This window comes from Choloepus didactylus, chromosome 10 (genome assembly GCF_015220235.1).
Source record: "Choloepus didactylus isolate mChoDid1 chromosome 10, mChoDid1.pri, whole genome shotgun sequence".
NCBI classification, from domain to species: domain Eukaryota; kingdom Metazoa; phylum Chordata; class Mammalia; order Pilosa; family Megalonychidae; genus Choloepus; species Choloepus didactylus.
Genome location: NC_051316.1, coordinates 46020529 through 46039403, shown reverse-complemented (window position 1 = coordinate 46039403; position 18875 = coordinate 46020529). Strand labels below are relative to the sequence as shown.

The window sequence follows — 18875 nt, the reverse complement described above, 5'->3', positions numbered from 1 at the left end:
CTCTAAAGCTGGGAAGGCCCTTCAGCTTTGTTCCAAAGGCCTTTGTATCTGACAATGACCAGTCATGGTATGTGGAATGCTTCCTGTGGTGTAACCTTGGGTGAGAGCCCCCTTTGGCCAGAGGAAAATCCTGGGGGTAACTTGACTGTGAACCAGCAGGAGCCAACACTCCTGGCACTAGGGGAATGATCTCAGCAGGGCAGCCTCAACAGTCACTCTGCTTTAGAATTCACTGCCTATAAACACATAGAATGAGCTAACCTAGACACTGATGTTTTAATCCTTAAACTCTACATCCTGGTTACAAGAACAGGCTTACCTTTTCATCTTTCTGGGCCTCAGTTTCATCATCTATAAAATAGAGATATATATATCTACATGTCTATAAAACGGTATAGTGTAGATACCTCATAAGGTTGCTTGTAAGTATTAAATGGTAAAACACATGTAAAGTGGTTAGTATAGCAGTATATAGTAGAGGCCTAATAAATGTTAGTTCTTGTGGTTATAATTGTCATCACCACTATTTAAAACGATAATTATTTCCAAGGTTTATTTTCTACCTTTTTTGGTATTACTTATAGCCTGATTTAAGACCCAATTTGATTTTTTTAAGGCCTAGGATCTGTTTTCATAGATGAGCTTATGCTTGTATACATATAGAAAGTAGCTTAAATATATGTTTTACATGTAAATTGTAGTAATATTGCTCTTTTTCAAAAGATTCTTGGTGACTATATCCTTAATAATAACAAGATAGGGAATAGCAGAGTGATTGTTAGTATGTTAGTAGTATTTAATCTGTGTGATTTCATAGTCTTCGTTGTTAGTAGAGCTTGGTATAGCTTTTTGTGATTAGGCAATATGACCTATTTTCCACTGTTCTCTTTTTCTCTTCTTTCTTGAGAGAGAGTTTAGTGTAATGGTTAACTAAATATACAGGCTCGAGCCAGATTACCTGGGTTCAAATCCTTGCTCTGCCACTAATTACCTTGTCACTAGTTTCCTAAGAGACTAACCATCTGGCACGTAGAGGTTCAATAAATGTTAACTAATATTCCTGTTATTATTTGTGGGCGGAAACAATTGGCTGAAGTCTGGGAAGGGTACGTTTAGAGAGTAATGAGAACGGATGTACAAAATAGTTATTGAAAGAATCATAATCGGTTTAGAAATGACTTTGCTAAATCTCTGATTGTTAACCCGGGAAAGTAATCTCACATCTCACTCTTTTTTTTTTTTTTGTATCTTAGGTTGGCTTTTTTGTGAAGCGAGGATGTTCCAAAGGCATGGTTGAAATTGAATTGTAAGTGTTGAAGGTGCCAAAACCACTTTTTTCCTAATTTCTTAGCTTATGTTCATGCTTTCCTCATGACTTCAGAAAATAGTAGTAATATAGTATTATGGCATATATATTAAGAATAATATTTAAAGAATACTTTATCCAAACAAGTAAGCTTTTACTTTGTTTTGCAAGTCTTTTAAAATCTAAATTGTAAGAATTTTCTTTTGGAAAAATTCCTAAGGAAACTATGTTTATAATCATGGTTATGAGCTAGAAATATATCACTGTTAGATATTAGGAAGTTGAAATATTTTGCATAAATTTAAATATCTGTTGTTTGTTGCTGATTTTGAAAGTAAAATTGACTGTTTAAAAAAATATAAACAATATAGAAGTGTATAAAGTTAAAAATGAAAGCCTTCTCCTTCTCTTGATCTACTTCTAGAAATAACCCTTGTTAATAGTTTGGTATGTCTCATGTATGGCAAATACTTGGCACTTCAGTCACTCTTTTCCATTCACTCCCTCATGGTAGAAATCAGTAATGCATCATGGTATTCTTTTCTCTAGAGCCTGGATGTTCTCTATTTATCGTTCTTGGTAGTCATTTATGATGAGTTGTATTCAGATGTTGTATTCAAAATGAAAGCAATTTATCACCCTTGGTGTATAAACTGTCTTTTACACATGAAAATGAACATAGTTTAGATGATTTGTAGGGTGTTGTTTTAGGAAGGTTTGCTTTTCTATATAGTAGTTCTTACAGAAAGTCATGGGATTTTTGAACTGGAATAGCTCGTAAAGATCATCTGGTAGCCCTGTCTTTATAGGATATGAAGAAACTGGCATTTTGATCTTTTACACAAAAAATTTTTGGAAAAATTATTTGACGTGGAGTTGAAAAACAGACCCCCATGGAAGTAAAAAGAAAATGGATAAAAGATCATACCCAACAAGCATACCTTGTTTTATTACACTTCACTTTATCCTGCTTCATAGATCCTGCATTTTTTTTTTTTTTACAAATTGAAGGTTTGTGGCAACCCTGCATTCAACAGGTCTCTTGACACCATTTTCCAACAGCATGTGCTCACTTCATGACTTCTGTCACATTTTGGTAATTCTCACAATATTTCAAACTGTTTCATTATTACTGTAACTGTTATGGTGATCTGTGATCAGTGATCTTTGACTTTACTGTTATAATTGTTGGGGGTGCTGCAAACCACACCCATTAAAGATGGCGAACTTAATTGATAAATGTTGTGTGTATTCTGACTGCTCCACTGACTGGCTGTTCCTTAATCTTTCCCCTCTCCTCGGGCCTCCCTATTCCCTGAAACATAACAATATTAAAATTAGGCCAATTAATAACCCTACAATGGCCTCTTAAGTGTTTAGTGAAAGGAAGAGTTGATCATTGTGGCAAACTTCATTGTTGTGTTATTTTAAGAAATTGCCACAGCCACCCAAGCCTTCAGCAACTACCACCCTGATCTCTCAGCAGCCATCAACATTGAGGCAAGACCCTCCACCGGCAAAAAATTAAGACACTCTGAAGGCTCAGATGGTGGTTAGCACTTTTTAGCAATAAAGTATTTTTAAATTAAGGTATGTACATTGTTTTTGTTTTTTTTTTAAAGACATAATGCTATTGCACACTGGTTACAGTATAGTGTAAGTGTAACTTTTATGTGCAGTGGGAGACTAAAAATTTATTGCGGTGGTCTAGAAGCGAACCCACAATATCTCCAAGGTATGACTGTATAAAGGTAGAATTTTACTGAAGGATATAAAACCAAGACTATATAAATGGAGAAGCATTTTAATGTTCCTAGAAGGATAAAGTTAGTGTCATTAATATGTCAGTCCTTCCCAAATTAGTATATAAATTTAATGCATTTCCAACCAGAGTCTCAATAGGTAGGTTTACAAGTTTATAATAAAGTTCATCTGGAAGAATAAATGTGGAAGCTTTTGAAAAAACCGAATAGTAAAGAAAATTTCTGTGTCCCAGATGTTAAAGTATACCATAAATCTGTTGATACAAAGCAGTATAGTACTGGTACAGAAAATTAGAGGGTCAGAATAGAGAAATTAGGAACAGATCCAAATGTATCTAAGAAATTAATTTAGTATAAAAGTGTCAGTTTAAATATGTATGGGATTTAAACTATTCAATAAATTGGCTATTAAGTTTTTAAAATATAATTTGGATCTTTATCTAATGCCATACACAAATAGTAAAATCTATATGTATTAAAACCTGAGTGAAAAGGTATGTAACACTGAAAATAATAGAAAAAAAAGGTAGAACATTTTTAAAACCTTGGGAGCAGAGAAAGCTTTTCTAAGCAGAACAGGAATTTCAGTAAACATAAAAGGTAAGATAGAAAATTTTGGTTGCTTAGAAATCTAACCAAAAATAATGGGCAGGAATGACAGATGGGAGAAAACAATTCCAGCACAGATAACATGCATAAGTCTTAAAATTACTAAAATAGCAGTGACTAATATAAATCAGTAAAAAATACAAACAACCTAATAGAAAAATGAGCAAAGACATTGAACATGTCATTGACAGTAAATAAATGGTCAATAAATATAAAAAAGGATAAATCTCACTAGTTACCAAGAAAATCAAAATAATGAAAATTTTTTCTTTCTCTCAGCTTGGAAAAATTTTAAAATAACATCCAATATTGTGAAGGTATAGGGAAGTGGTTACAGTCATTCACTGTCCATGGGAGTATAATCAATATATCCTATTTGGCAGTATCTGTCAACAATTAAAATATTCGTAGTCTTTCATTCAGTTATTCTACTTAACAAATATCTGTTCTAGAGAATGTTTATACATGTGTACAAAATTAGCTTTTCCCTAATTTTAATATGAAAAATTGTAAACAACCTAAATATCTATCAGTAAGAGGTTGCAAATGTAAGTGGAAACATCCACACTGTAGAATTCATGCCAAATGATCACTCTTATGAAAAAAAGGAAAAAAAAAATGCAACTGTATTTGTGTATGTGTTTTTATGCAATAGAATAGGGTCTGGAATGATACACCCCTTTAACGACCACCTGAAAGAATATTTTACCATTCCCCTCAACGGTGAGGGTAATGGTATATAAAGGTATGTTAAAGGAGATTTTCATATTTTTTACAGTATATACTTTAGAAATTTTTTACTTTTTATAAAAATACATCTATTACTTTCAAAATTGTTTTAATTATGAACGAGAAGGATGGACAAAGACAATTTACAAGAGAGACAAAATGGGCAAATAGGAAAAATATAAATGAGGTGTGAGATACGAAAAGATACTTAACCTCAGTAATTTTTTCTTTCAGTTTACCTTTCTTTGTTAGAGGTTTATTTCAGTTATTGCTATTTCCATGCCTAAGGTACAGTGATTTGTTTTCAAAGGTGGATGTATATATCATGGCTCAAGAATTGCCAAGATATTATTTCAGTGATGAGTGCTATAAAATGAAGTGATTCCCTTTATAAGGAGTATGGCTCTACAACCTTGATAGTTAAGAAGGGAAGATAGCAATATTTATGGAGGCTTAAATTCTATTGGGGAGGGAATAATTTTGGGAGTTTTTGATTTTGATAAAAGGATACCAAATGTGCCAGCCATCAAATTGGTTTATAAAAGTAATTGCCAGATCATGTAAACAGGCATAGAAAAAGCATTTAATAGAATCCAAAACCCTTTCATGATGAAAATACTCAATAGACTAGGAATAGAAAAAAAGGAACTTCCTCAATCTGATTTAGAGCACCTCTGAAAAACCCACAGGTAACTTCATAGTTCATGATGAAAAACTGAAAATTTTTCCTCTAAAATCAAGAACAAGACAAAGATGTCCACTCTTGCCACTTCTGTTCAACATTCCTGGAAATTCTAGCTAGGGCAGTTAGGCAAGAAAAGGAAGTAATAAAAGGCATACAGATTGAAAAGGAAGAAGTAATTCCATTTGCAAATGACTTCATGTATATAGAAAACCCTAAAGCATTCACAAAAACAATTAGAGCTAATAAACAAGTTGAGCAAAGTTGTAAGATGGAATATTCATATAAAAAATCAATTGTATTTCTGTATATTAGCAGTGAACAATCAGAAAAGGAAATTAAGAAAACAGTTCCATTTACCATAGTATCAGAAAGCATAAAATAACTAGGAGTAAATTTAATCAAGGAAGTGGAAGATCTATACACAGAAAACTACAAAACATTGTTGAAAGAAATTAAAGAAGACTTAAATAAATGAAAAGACACCCTGTGTTCATGGAATGGAAGACTTAATATTGTTAAGATGGCCGAAGTCCACAAATTGATCTACAGATTCAGTGCAATATGTATCAAACTTCCAACTGTCTTTTTTACAGAAATGGGCAAGCCGATCCTAAAATTCATATGGAATTACAAGAAACCAGGTTTCTAAAATAATCGTAAAAAAGGAAGAATAAAGTTGGAGATCTCATACTTCCCTATTTCAAAACCACCTACAAAGCTTATAGTAATCAAGACAGCATGGTACTGACCTAAGGTTAGATAACATAGATCAATGAAATAGAATTGAGAGCCTGGAAATACACCTATATGTCTATGATCAGTAGATTTCTACAAGAATGGCAGAACCATTTAATGGGTAAAGAAAAGTCTTTTCAGCAAACAGTGCTGGTACAACTGGATATCCACGTGCCCAAAACAAAACAACAAAGATGTGGATTCACATCTTACATGTTACACAAAAATTTTCTCAAATGGATCAAACCTAAATGTAAGAGCTAAAACTAGAAAATATAGGTGTTAATCTTTGTGACCTTGGAATAGGCATGATTTCCTAGATATAACCCCAAAAGCACAAGCAACCAAAGGAAATATAGATAAACTGGATTTCATCAAAATTTAAAATTTTTATGCATCAGAAGATGCTATCAAGAAAGTTAAGAGACAGCCCACAGAATGGCAGAGAATATTTGCAAATATATATTTGATAAGGGTCTGTATACAAAATTCAGAAAGAACGCTTGTAACTCAACAATAGAAAGACAAATAACCCAATTTAAAAATGGGCAAAGGAATTGAATAGACATTTCTTTAAAGATATACACATGGCCAATAAGCACATGGAAGGATGTTCAACATCATTAGTCATTAGGGAAACACAAATCAAAAGCATTAGATATGACTTCACACCCCTAGGTTGGCTATAATCAAAAAGACTGACAACAAAAAGTGTTTGGTAGGATGTGGAGAAATTAGAGCCCTTATAAATTACTGGCGGGAATGTAAAATGGTGCAGCCGCTTTGGAAAACAGTTTTGGCAATTCCTCAAAAAACTTAAACGTGCAGTTACTAATGGACCTAGCAGTTCAACTCATGAGTATGTACCCAAGAGATATAAAAACATGTTCATACAAAAATTTGTACATGAATATTCATAGAAGTGTTACCCATAATAGCAAAAGTGGAAGCAACCCAGTGTCCGTCTAGCAGCAATCTGCTAGATGCTGTGGGGTCGACTCCAGGAGTCTGCATTTGTGATCACTGCAATAGGGATTCTGACATGGGGTGGAACCTTGAAATCTGTGAAAGAATGATTGGTAGGCTAAAGACAAATTCTTAATATGGTTCTTAATGGATAAACAAAATGTGGTATATCCTTAAATGCAGTGTTAATCAGCCATAAAAAAGAATGAAGTACTGATACATGCTACAGCACGAGTCTTAAAAACATTATGCACAGTAAAATAATTCCAACACAAAAGGACACATAATATATGATTCCATTTATGTAAAATGTCCAGAATAGGCAAATCCGTAGAGACAGAAAGTAGATTAGTGGTTGTCAGGGTGTGAGGAGAGTAGGGAATGAAGACTGATTGTAAGTGGGGATGGGGTTTCTTTTGGGAGTGATGAAAATTCTGGAGTTAGATAGTGGTGGTAGTTGTACATCTTTGTTGAGTGTACTAAAAGCCACTGAATTTTCACTTTAAAATGGTGGATTTATGGTGTGTGAATTATGTCTCAAATTTAAAAAAAAATACTGATTGCCAACTATACTCCTGGGTTAGCCTTGGTATCATTGGTTGATAACCCCTATTTCTTAGATGTTGAAACTGAAACAAATAAACAAACCCAATCTATTTATAAAATATGGAGAGAATATTAGCATTTTAAGTTTCAAAAGTCCAGTAGTAGCTGCAAGTCTTAAGCACCTCTGACTGTCTGCGCTCAGCCACCAAGGTCTATTTTTTTTTTTTTTCTTCTAAAGAGGTAAATTTGTTGTGCAGTACATACTACAAGAATCTAACCGGTTACCATTAACCAGCGTTCCATTACCAAGTATGACACAGAGGATGTTTCCTTTCCACAGATTACATTGTGATCACTTGCTCCACTAGGATTCACATAGCCTTCAGAGTGTCCAGTAAAAAACAACTCAGCATTAGTTGTTGAAATTGTTATTTTTATTGAACAAATGCATTGTCTTGGCACATACTCATTGAGTGTAATGGTGGGTAGAATAATTTTTGGCATGCTTTTATGCATTCATTTAGCAAGTATTTATTGCTAGCCTATATATTGGGGAAACAGCCCTCTGCCCTGGTAGAATTTATATTCAGTAGTATGAGGGGATACAGATGAATACGTAAGTAAAATACCTGTTATTTTTGGTGGTGATAAGTATTATGTAGAAAAATAAAGCAGGAAAGCAGGATGGAGGTGACAGGGAGTGCAAGGGTGAGGAGTACAGGTTTAATTAGGGTGTTCAAGAAAGACATCAGTAAAAAGGAGGTGTTTGAGCAAAGACATGAAGGAGGTAAGAGGGTAAGCCAGGCAGATATTTGGGGGAAGAACATTTCAAGTAGAGGGATCTGCAAATGCTAAGGCCCTGAAATAGAGGCCAGTAAGAGCAGAATAATAGAAGATACGGTATGCAAATATCAGGGAGCGAGTTCATAGGGCCTTGTAGACAAATGTAAGGACTTGGCTTTTATTTTGAATAAGATGTGAAGCCAATAGGTTTTTTTGTTTTTAATTAAATTGTATTGAGGTATATTCACATACCATATTGTCATCCATGGTGCACAATTATTCATAGTACCATTATATAGTTGTGTGTTCATGACCACAATCGAGTTTTGAACATTTTCATCACTACACACAAAAAAGAATAAGAAAAAAAGTTAAAGTAAAAAGAACAGCCAAAACATCCCATACCTTCCATCTGTCCCTATTATTCATTTACGTTTTGTCCTCATTTTTCTATTCATCTGGCCATACACTGTATAAAGGAAGTGGAGGCCACAAAGTTTTCGCAATCACATGGTCACACAGTATAAGCTATTTAGTTTATACAACCATCTTCAAAAATAAAGGCTACTGGGTTTCAGAGTTGAACAGTTTCAGGTATTTCCTTCTAGCTATTCCAATACACTAAAAAATTAAAATGGGATATTCTGTATAATGCATAAGAAAAACCTCCATAGTGACCTCTCAACTCTATTTTTTTAAAATTTTATTGAGATATATTCACATACCATACATACCATGCAGTCATACAAAGCGTACAATCAGTTGTTCAGAGTACCATTATAGAGTTGTGCATTCATCACCAAAATTAATTTTTGAACATTTTTGTTACCCCACACACAAAAATAATAAGAATAAAAATTATAATAAAAAAAGAACACTGGGTGCCTTCTTTTTTCCTACTCATCCATCCGTACACTGGACAAAGGGGAGTGTGGTCCGTATGGCTTTCCCAATCACATTGTCACCCCTGCATAAACTACATTTTTATATAATCGTCTTCAAGATTCAGGGGTTCTGGGTTGTACTTTGATAGTTTCAGGTATTTACTGCTAGCTATTCAAGTTCATTAGAACCTAAAAAGGTTGTTTATATTGTGCCTAAGAATGCCCACCAGAGTGACCCCTCAGCTCCTTTTGGAATCTCTCTGTCATTTCCTTTCACATCCCCCTTTTTGTCAAGGAGATGTTCTCCATCCCACAATGCCGGGCCTAGATTCCTCCCCGGGAGTCATATTCCATGTTGCCAGGGAGATTCACTCCCCTGGGTGTCAGATCCCATGTTAGAGGGGAGGGCAGTGATTTTACCTGCCAAGTTGGCTTAGCTAGAGAGAGAGAGCCACATCTGAGCAACAAAGAGATATTCAGGAGGAGACTTTGGCACAATTATAGGTGGGCCTAGCCTCTCCTTTGCTGCAACAGTCTTGCCAAGGACAAGTCCCATGGTAGAGGACTCAGCCCATCAAACCACCAGTCCCGTATGTCTGTGAGCACATCAGCAACCATCGAGGTGGGGAAGCCCAACACCCCTGCATTCTCCCCCAGCTCTTCAGGGGTGCTCTACGTATTTTTTTCATTGTTTTTTTTTTTTTTTTTTAACTATTAACTATATGAAAAAATTTTTTTAAAAAACATACAATAAAAAAATAATTCAAACAAACCATAACAAGGCAGTAAGAAAACGACAGCTAACATAAAATAACTACTTTACTTCCAACATGTTCCTACTCTACCCCATGAAAATAACCTAATATAGCAACATTTCTGTGAACTTGTTCTTACCATACACACCAGAAATTAACAAACCATAGTCATTCCTGGGCATTTGCAGAATATTAAATTTACCCACAATAGCTTATCTGTTCTTACTGGGTTATCGGTCCCCCTTCATTAATTGCTCTTTAGTTCCCCTACATTCTACATTATAAACCATTTATTTTACATTTTTCAATGTTTACATTAGTGGTAGTGTATAATATTTCTTTTTTTTTCTGCCAGGCTTATTTTGCTCAGCTTTCTGTCTTCAAGGTTCATCCATGTTGTCATATGTTTCATGACATCATTCCTTTTTACTGCCGCGTAGTATTCCATCATGTGTATATACCACATTTTATTTATCCACTTATCTGTTGAAGGACATTTGGGTTGTTTCCCTCTCTTGGCAATTGTGAATAAATGCTGCTGTGAATATTGGCATGCAGATATCTCTTTGTGTCACTGCTTTCAGATCTTCTGGGTATATACTGAGAAGTGAAATTGCTGGATCGAAGGGTAACTCTATATCTGGTTTTCTAAGGAACTGCCAGGCTGTCTTCCAGAGTAGCTGAACCATTATACAGTCCCACCAACAATGAATAAGGGTTCCAATTTCTCCACATCCTCACCAGTATTTGTAGTTTCTTGTTTGTTTAATGGCAGCCATTCTAATTAGTGTGAGATGGTATCTCATTGTGGTCTTAATTTGCATCTCTAGTAGCTAGTGAAACAATATTTTTTCGTGTGTTTCTTGGTCATTTGTATTTCCTCTTCAGAGAGCTGTCTTTTCTTTCCTATTGCCCATTTTATAATTGAGCTGTCTGTACTACTGTCATTGAGTTGTAGGATTTCTTTATATATGCAAGATATCAGTCTTTTTTCAGAATCATGGTTTCCAAAAATTGTTTCCCATTGAGTTGGCTGCCTCTTCACCTTTTTGACAAATTCCTTTGAGGTACAGAAACTTCTAACCTTGAGGAGTTCCCATTTATCTATTCTTTTGTTGCTTGTGCTTTGGGTGTAAGGTCTAAGAAGTGGCCACCTAATACAAGGTCTTGAAGATGTTTCCCTACATTATCTTCTAGGAGTTTTATGGTATTGTCTTTTATATTGAGGTCTTTGATCCATTTTGAGTTAATTTTTGTGTAGGGTGTGAAGTAGGGTTCGTCTTTCATTCTTTTAGATACGGATATCCAAGTCTCCCAGCCCCATTTGTTGAAAAGACTGTTTATGTTCCAGTTCAGTGGCTTTGGGGGCCTTATCAAAGATCAGTCGGCCGTAGATCTGGGGATCTGTCTCCGAATTCTCAGTTCAATTCCGTTGATCAATATGTCTATCTTTGTGCCAGTACCATGCTGTTTTAACTATTGTGGCTTCATAATAAGCTTCAAAGTCAGGGAGTGTAAGTCCTCCCACTTTGTTTTTCTTTTTTAGAGTGTTTTTAGCAATTCGAGGGATCTTCCCTTTCCAAATAAATTTGATAACTAGCTTTTCCAAGTCTGCGAAGTAGGTTGTTGGAATTTTGATTGGGATTGCATTGAATCTGTAGATGAGTTTGGGTAGAATTGATATCTTGTTGACATTTAGCCTTCCTATCCATGAATGTGGAATATTTTTCCATCTTTTAAGGTCCCCTTCTATTTCTTTTAGTAGAGTTATGTAGTTTTCTTTGTTTCAGTCTTTTCCTTCTTTGGTTAAGATTATTCCTCGGTACTTGATTTTTTGAGTTGCTGTTGAAAATGGTATCTTTTTCTTGAGCGTCTCTTCACTTTGTTCATTTCCAGCATATAGAAACATTACTGACTTACGTGCATTAATCTTGTATGCTGCTACTTTGCTAAATTTCTCTATTATCTCTATTAGCTATATCGTCGCTTTCTCAGGGTTTTCCAGATGTAAGAGCATATCGTGTGCAAATAATGACAGTTTTACTTCTTCCTTTCCGATTTGGATGCCTTTGATTTATTTGTCTTGCTGGATCGCCCTGGCTAGCACTTCTAGCACAATGTTGAATAACAGTGGTGACGCTGGGCATCCTTGTCTCGTTCCTGATCTTAGAGGGAAGGCTTTCAGTCTCTCACCATTGAGTACTATGCTGGCTGTGAGTTTTTCATATATGCTCTTTATCATATTGAGAAAGTTTCCTTCAATTCCTGTGTTTTCAAATATTTTTATCAAAAAGGGATGATGGATTTTGTTGAATGCTTTTTCAGCATCTCTTGAGATGATCATTTGATTTTTCTACTTTGATTTGTTAATGTATTGTTATACATTGATAATTATGTTGAACTGTCCTTGCATGCCTGGAATGAACCCCACTTGGTCATGGTGTATGATTTTTTTAGTGTGTCTTTGGATTCAATTTGCAAGTATTTTCTTGAGAATTTTTACATCTATATTCATTAGGGAGATTGGCCTGTAGTTTTCCTTTTCTGTGGCATCTTTGCCTGGTTTTGGTATTAGATGGATGTTAGCTTCATAAAATGTGTTAGGTACTGTTCCATTTACTTCAAAGTTTTGAAAGAGTTTAAGTAAGATTGGTATCAGTTCTTTTTGGAAAGTTTGGTAGAGTTTCCCTGTGAAGCCATCTGTCCTGGGCATTTATTTGTAGCAAGTTTTTTGATAACTGATTGGGTCTCTTTTCTTGTGATTGGTTGGTTGAGGTCTTCTGTTTCTTCTCTTTTCAGACTACGTTGTTCATATGTTTCCAGGAAATCGTCCATTTCCTCTACGTTATCCAGTTTGTTGGCATACAGTTGTTCATAGTATCCTCTTATAATTTTTTAAATTTCTTCAGGATCCACAGTAATATCACCTTTCTCATTCATTTTTTTGTTTATACAGGCCTTCTCTCTTTTTTATTTTGTCAGTCTAGCTAGGGGCTTGTCAATCTTGTTGATCTTCTCAAAGAACCAACTCTTGGTGTTATTTATTCTCTCTATTGTTTTTTTTTTTGTTGTTGTTATTGTTCTCTATGTCATTTATTTCTGCTTTAATCCTTTCTTCTTGGTTTAGAATTGGTTTGCTGTTCATTTTCTAGCTTCTTCAGGTGCTCCATTAGTTCTTTGATTTTAACTCTTCCTTTTTGATGTATGTGTTTAGTGCTATAAATTCCCCCCTCAGTACCACTTTTGCTGCATCCCATAGGTTTTGGTATGTTGTGTTCTCATTTTCTTTGTCTCTATATATTTAGCAATTTCCCTTGCTATTTCTTCTTTAACCCACTGATTGTTTAGGAGTGTGTTGTTTAACCTCCATGTATTTGTGAATTTTCTACGTCTCTGATGGTTATTGGCTTCTAATTGTATTCCATTGTAGTCAGAGAATGTACTTCGAATAATTTCAATTTTTTTAAATTTATTGAGGCTTGTTTTATGTCCCAGGATATGATCTATTCTGGAGAAAGTTCCATGAGCTCTAGAGAATGTGTATCCTGGTGATCTGGGATGTAACATTCTATATATGTCTGTTAAATTCATTTATCAGATTGTTTAGGATTTCAGTTTCCTTATTGGTCTTGTGTCTGGTTGATCTGTCTATAGGAGAGAGTGATGTGTTTAAATCTCCCAAATTTGTTACAATTAATTGGAGCATATTAACAGTGTTACTGTTAGCTATAGACTCTAGTTTACATTGATTGTATTTTTCCCCCAATACCAGCCCATTTTTAACACCTTGCAGAGTTGACATTCATTTGTTCTCCCTCATGTAAAACATATTTGTACATTTAATCACAATCATTGACCACTCTAGGTTTCACTGAGTTATACAATCCCAGTCTTTATCTTCTCTTTCCTTCCAGTGTCCTTCATGCCCCTAACCTTCCTTTTTCAACCGTACTCACACATCTTTATTCAGTATACTTACATTATTATGCTGCCATCGCCCAGTATTGTGCTCTAAACTTCCATCTCCTGTCTTTTCCTATCTGTCTGTAGTGCTCCCTTTATTATCCTGTAGAGCTGATATCTTGTTCACAAACTCTCTCAGTGTCTGAGAATATTTTAAGCTTCCCCTGATTTTTGAAGGACAGTTTTGCCAGATATAGAATTCTTGGTTGTCAGTTTTTCCCCTTCAGTATTTTAAATATACTACTGCCTTCTCACCTCCATGATTTCTACTGAGAAATCTGCACATCATCATATCAAGTTTCCCATGTGTATGATGGATTGCTTTTCTGTTGCTGCTTTCAGAATTCTCTCTTTGTCTTTTACATTTGATAATCTGATTAAGTGTCTTGGTGTAGGTCTATTAGGATATATTTTGTTTGGGGTATGCCGCGCTTCTTGGATCTTTAATTTTATGTCTTTCATATGAGATGGAAAATTTTCAGTGATTATTTCCTCCATTATTCTTTCTTCCCCTTTTCCCTTTTCTTCTTCTGGGACACCTATGACATGTAGATTCATGTGCTTCATGTTGTCGTTCAGTTCCCTCAGACGCTGCTCATATTTTTCCATTCTTTTCCCTATCTGTTCTTTTGTGTGTAGGATTTCAAGTGTTCTGTCCTCCAGTTCACAAATCCTTTTTCCCACCTCTTCAAATCTGCTGCTGTATATCTCCATTGTGTTTTCATCTCTTGTATTGTGCCTTGATTCCCATAAGTTTTGCCAATTTTTTTTTCAGACTTTCGAATTCTTCCTTATGTTCACCCAATGTCTTCTTTATATCCTTCATCTCTTTTGCCATATCTTCCGCCAACGTGTTGATTTGATTTTGGATTGTTTTAGATTTGTTTGATTAATAATTAGCGTGATTAATAATTAGTTGGTTTCCTGAATCTCAGTTGAAGGGTAGATTTGTTCCTTTGGGCCATATATTCATTTTTCCTAATGTGACTCATAATTTTTTGTTGTCTAGGCATCTTGTTTCCTTGATTACCCCAGTCAGATTTTCCCAGACCAGATAGGCCCAGGTCTCAGGAGGAAAGTGTAATCAGTTTCAGGTTTCCTTGAGGATGAGACCCAGAAGGTTGTCAGATTTTCCTGTGAGGCCTCTAGACTTGGTCCTGTCCTGTCCTGTCCAGCAGATGGCACTTGTCAGCCAGCAGCTCCGCACTTGTGTAAAGAGGTACAGTTCCTTTAATTCTCAGTGGACCCTGCGCTCGCTGCGCTGAGGGTGTCAGAAGCCAAACTTAAGTTGTTTCTGGTCCCCCCTCCCCCCACCCCCAGCCCAGGGTCTGAATTCTCTGAGAGGGCAGCCATTTGAGCTGGGCCTCACCCCCCCTTTTCTTAGGAAAGATACAGCCTTTTTAAGATGTTATCTTCTACACTTGAATTCCTCCTTTGTCTCTCTGACCCTGTTAATTCCACCCCTGCCTGGGTCAGTGCTGACAATTGAAAATCCCTGAGGATTTCTCTTATGAGCTGCTTAAAATGAGAGGAAAAAGGAAAAAAAGCAAAAGCCACTTTTCAGTCTCCAGCCCCCCGTTTCACCTGTCAACTCATGTTGGTACCTGGTTCTCTGTGCCCCTTTTCTTGGGACACAGCTGTTTTCCAGTATTCTGAGTTCAGCTGTCTCCAAAAGCCTCCAGTTTTATTTATTTATGTATTTTTCATGTCTGATTCCTTTCCTATTTTCTCCAGGTTTGTCTGTGCTTGTAGCTTGTATTCAATAGTACAGATTTGTTGATTATAACCACAGTTGGAGCTTGAATGAGTTACTTTCCCTTGCTCCAGGTAACCAGCTTCTTTTTTCCAGAGGGAAGTATTTCAGCTCAGCCTACAGTACTGTTGTGGGAGGGGCACCACCTCCACAGTTTGGGGAGCTTTACTTACAGTTCAATGCTGTGTTCTCAGCCATTCCACCCATTCCGGGCTGGTGTACAATATGTGTCCAGTCACAGATGTCCCCCAACAGTTTTTCCAGACTATTTACTAGTTGTTCCTAGCTATTTACTAGTTTCTCTAGAGGACTGACTAACTTCCACAGCTCTGTATGCTGCCATCTTGCCCCACCTCAGCAATAGATTTTGAGCAGAAGAGTAATAAGATCTAACTTGAATTTTAACCAGATCAGTTGGGTTGCTGTGTGGAGAATAGATGATAGAAGGGCAAAGTTAAAAGCAAGGATACTGTTAAGTACCTAATATAATTACCCAGATGAGAGATGAAGGTAACTTGGACCATCGTAATAGTTGGAGCGGAGATGTTAAGGAGTGTTCAGATTATAGATATAGTTCAAAGATAGAAGCACATAGGATTTGCCCATGAATTGGATGTGGGGTGTGGGAGAGATAGGCATGAAGGAGGACTCCAAGGTATTTGGTATGCGTCGCAGGAATAGTGGAGTTCCCATTAACTGTGGTTGAGAAACCTGCTACATGAAGTTTTGGGGATAGAAACAGAAGTTCGTTTTGGAGTAGATCATATTTGAATTTAAGATGCTGCTGTCTATAAGATGCAGCTTCCAATTAAATGTAACACAGTTTGAAAGATGTGCCCCAATTTGAAAAATGTTAAAATGTAAAAAAAATAAAGTGCTTTTCAGAATCAAAACATGGAGTAAGATTTGAGATGCCTATTAGACATTTAGGTAGAAATGTGAACAGTTATATATATAAACCTATGTTTCCATGGGAAGATAGGGCTGAACATAATACAGTTGGGGAATTGTCAATAAATTGAGATGGATGAAATCACCAATGGAGAAGGTATGGATAAAGAAAGAAGATATCTAAGAACTAATAATTTATTTTGGATTGTAGTATTTATAATAGGTTGAGCATAGGAAAAACTAGATGAGACAGAAGAATTTTGCTAGTGAATCAGAGGAAACAAAGTAAAGAGAATGATTTGAGGAGGAGGGAGTGAATACCTGTGTCTGATGCTGCTAAGTAAAATAAGGATGAAGACTTTACATTTAGATTTAGCATTGTTGAGTTCATTGTTAACCTTGATGAGATTGAGGGGGAGGGATGGTTTTGTTTATTCCCATTGAGTGTTCAGAAAAGTGCCCTTGAGGCTGTGTTTGAGGTGAGAACTGAATGATAAAAAGGAACCAAGCATAAGAAGATCTGGAAGTAGAGTGTTCCAGTCCGATTGAACAGTTTGTGCAAAGGATCCAAGGTGGGATATGCTTGATTTCTGAGGAACAGAATGCCAGTGTGGTTACAGTGAAATGAGATAATGCAGGATTCTAGAAAATACCCTTTATTTGGTTGGGGATCTTCCACAATTTGGTGTGCTTTTAATCAGGAATAGCTCGTGAATTTTATCAACATCTATTGAGTTGATTATATTATTTTAGTTGACAGATTAATTAATTTTCTGATGTTCGGCCAACTTTGCATTCTTAGATGAACTTTATATTGTCATTTTTTTTAATGCTGGATTTAGTTTTCTAATATTTAGGATTTTAGCTTCTGTATTCAAGGGTGGGATCATCCTGAAATTTTCCTTTCTAGAGCTATTCTTGTCAGGTTGTAATAAGCAAGTTACACTTGACTCATAAAAATTAGTTGGGGAGTATGTTTTTTATTTTTTTCTACTCTGGAGTTGTTTGTGCAACATAATTGTGTTTGAATGTTTGGTAGAACTTACTGGTTAAAATCATCCAGACTTGGGGTTTTTGTGTTTTTTTTGTGTGTTTTTCTTTTTAAAACTACTGATTTAATTTATTTAATGGTAATGTATTGTTTATCCTGTTTTGAATCACTGTGATAATTTATACTTCTCTTAGAATTCTTTTGTGTTATCTTAGTTTTTAATTTTATTGGCGTAAATAATATCCTCTTCTGTAAATTTATTGTTTGTGTCATCTGTAGTTATGGTCCCCTCTTTCCTTTATCCTTTTTTTTTCTTGATTAGAAAAAATTGATTTGTCAGTTTTTTTAGTCCTCTCAATGAACCAACTTTTGCATTGTTATTTTTGTCTTATATCATTGTTTTCTATTTCATTACACCTTTACTAATTCTTCTTGAAACTTAAGTTTTTTTTTCTTTAATTTTAAATTTTTGTTCTTTTTCTCATTCCTTGGAATACACATATGTTGTACTGATTTTCAGTCTGTTGTTTCCCTAATGTATAAACAGTTAAGATTAAAAATTTTCCTCTCAGAGTTGTTTTAGCTACATCACACTTATTTGAATATATAGTATTTTCCTAATTTTCAGTTCTGAATATTTTCTTCATTTTCATTATGAATTCTTAATTAGAAGTTGTTTCTAATGCTAACATAGTGGTTTTCTTATAGTTTTATTATTGATTTCTACTTTGATTGCAATGTGGATAAAAAAGTTAAAAGCCTTTATGTTACCAATTTTTTCAAATTTGTTGAGTCTAGGTTTTTGTAGTGAGCTTTAGTAAATATTCCTCATTTGGTAGAAAGAATGAGTATTCTGTTCTTGGGTTCAGTGTTCCATATTTGTCTGTTAGTTCATGTTTATTAATTACATTGCTCAATCTTATATATATTTTTGCTGATTTCAGTTGCCAGATCAATTCCTTTGTTACCAAGGAAGGTGTATTATGATATCCCTCTAGGGAGATTTGTCGTTTACCCTTGCCCTACTGTTAATTTTTGCTGTATATATTTTGAGGACATTAGTTGCATCTCATGTTCAAATTGCTCTGTCTTCCTGCTGAGTTGAACTTTTTGTTATTATGTACTGATCTCTTTTATCTTTTGATGCTTTTTGCCTTAAAATTGATTTAATTTGCCATTGATATAGTTAGCAAGTTTCTCTTTTTAGTATTTTCCTGGTTATCTTTTTTCATTCATTAATTTCCAATTTTCTATATTCTTTGTCTCTCATTTAAACATGTATAGCTGGATTTTATTTTTTCATCCAGTCTTTAAAGCGTTTAGTCCATTTCTATTTCCTTTAATTACCATATATTTGGACTTATTTTTGCCCCCTAATTCTGTGCTTTTTATTTGTCCCACTTTTCATTATTTCTTTTTTCCCTCTCTTGGTTTGAATTTTTTGTTTGGTTCATTCTTCTTTCTTTGTTGTTTTGGATATGATGCATTCTTCTGATGTTTTAGTGACTACCAGAAT

General features: G+C 35.1%; 1 protein-coding gene across 2 annotated transcripts in view; it reads left to right on the top strand.

Moving 5' to 3' along the window:
- The window catches only part of SMC5 (structural maintenance of chromosomes 5), a 177178-nt gene that overhangs the window by 43846 nt on the left and 114457 nt on the right, over window positions 1–18875 (top strand). For both annotated transcript variants that reach the window (XM_037796904.1, XM_037796903.1), the window contains exon 3: window positions 1254–1306. In XM_037796904.1, coding sequence (XP_037652832.1) covers window positions 1254–1306 — 53 coding nt within the window. The remainder of the gene's footprint in view (window positions 1–1253; window positions 1307–18875) is intronic.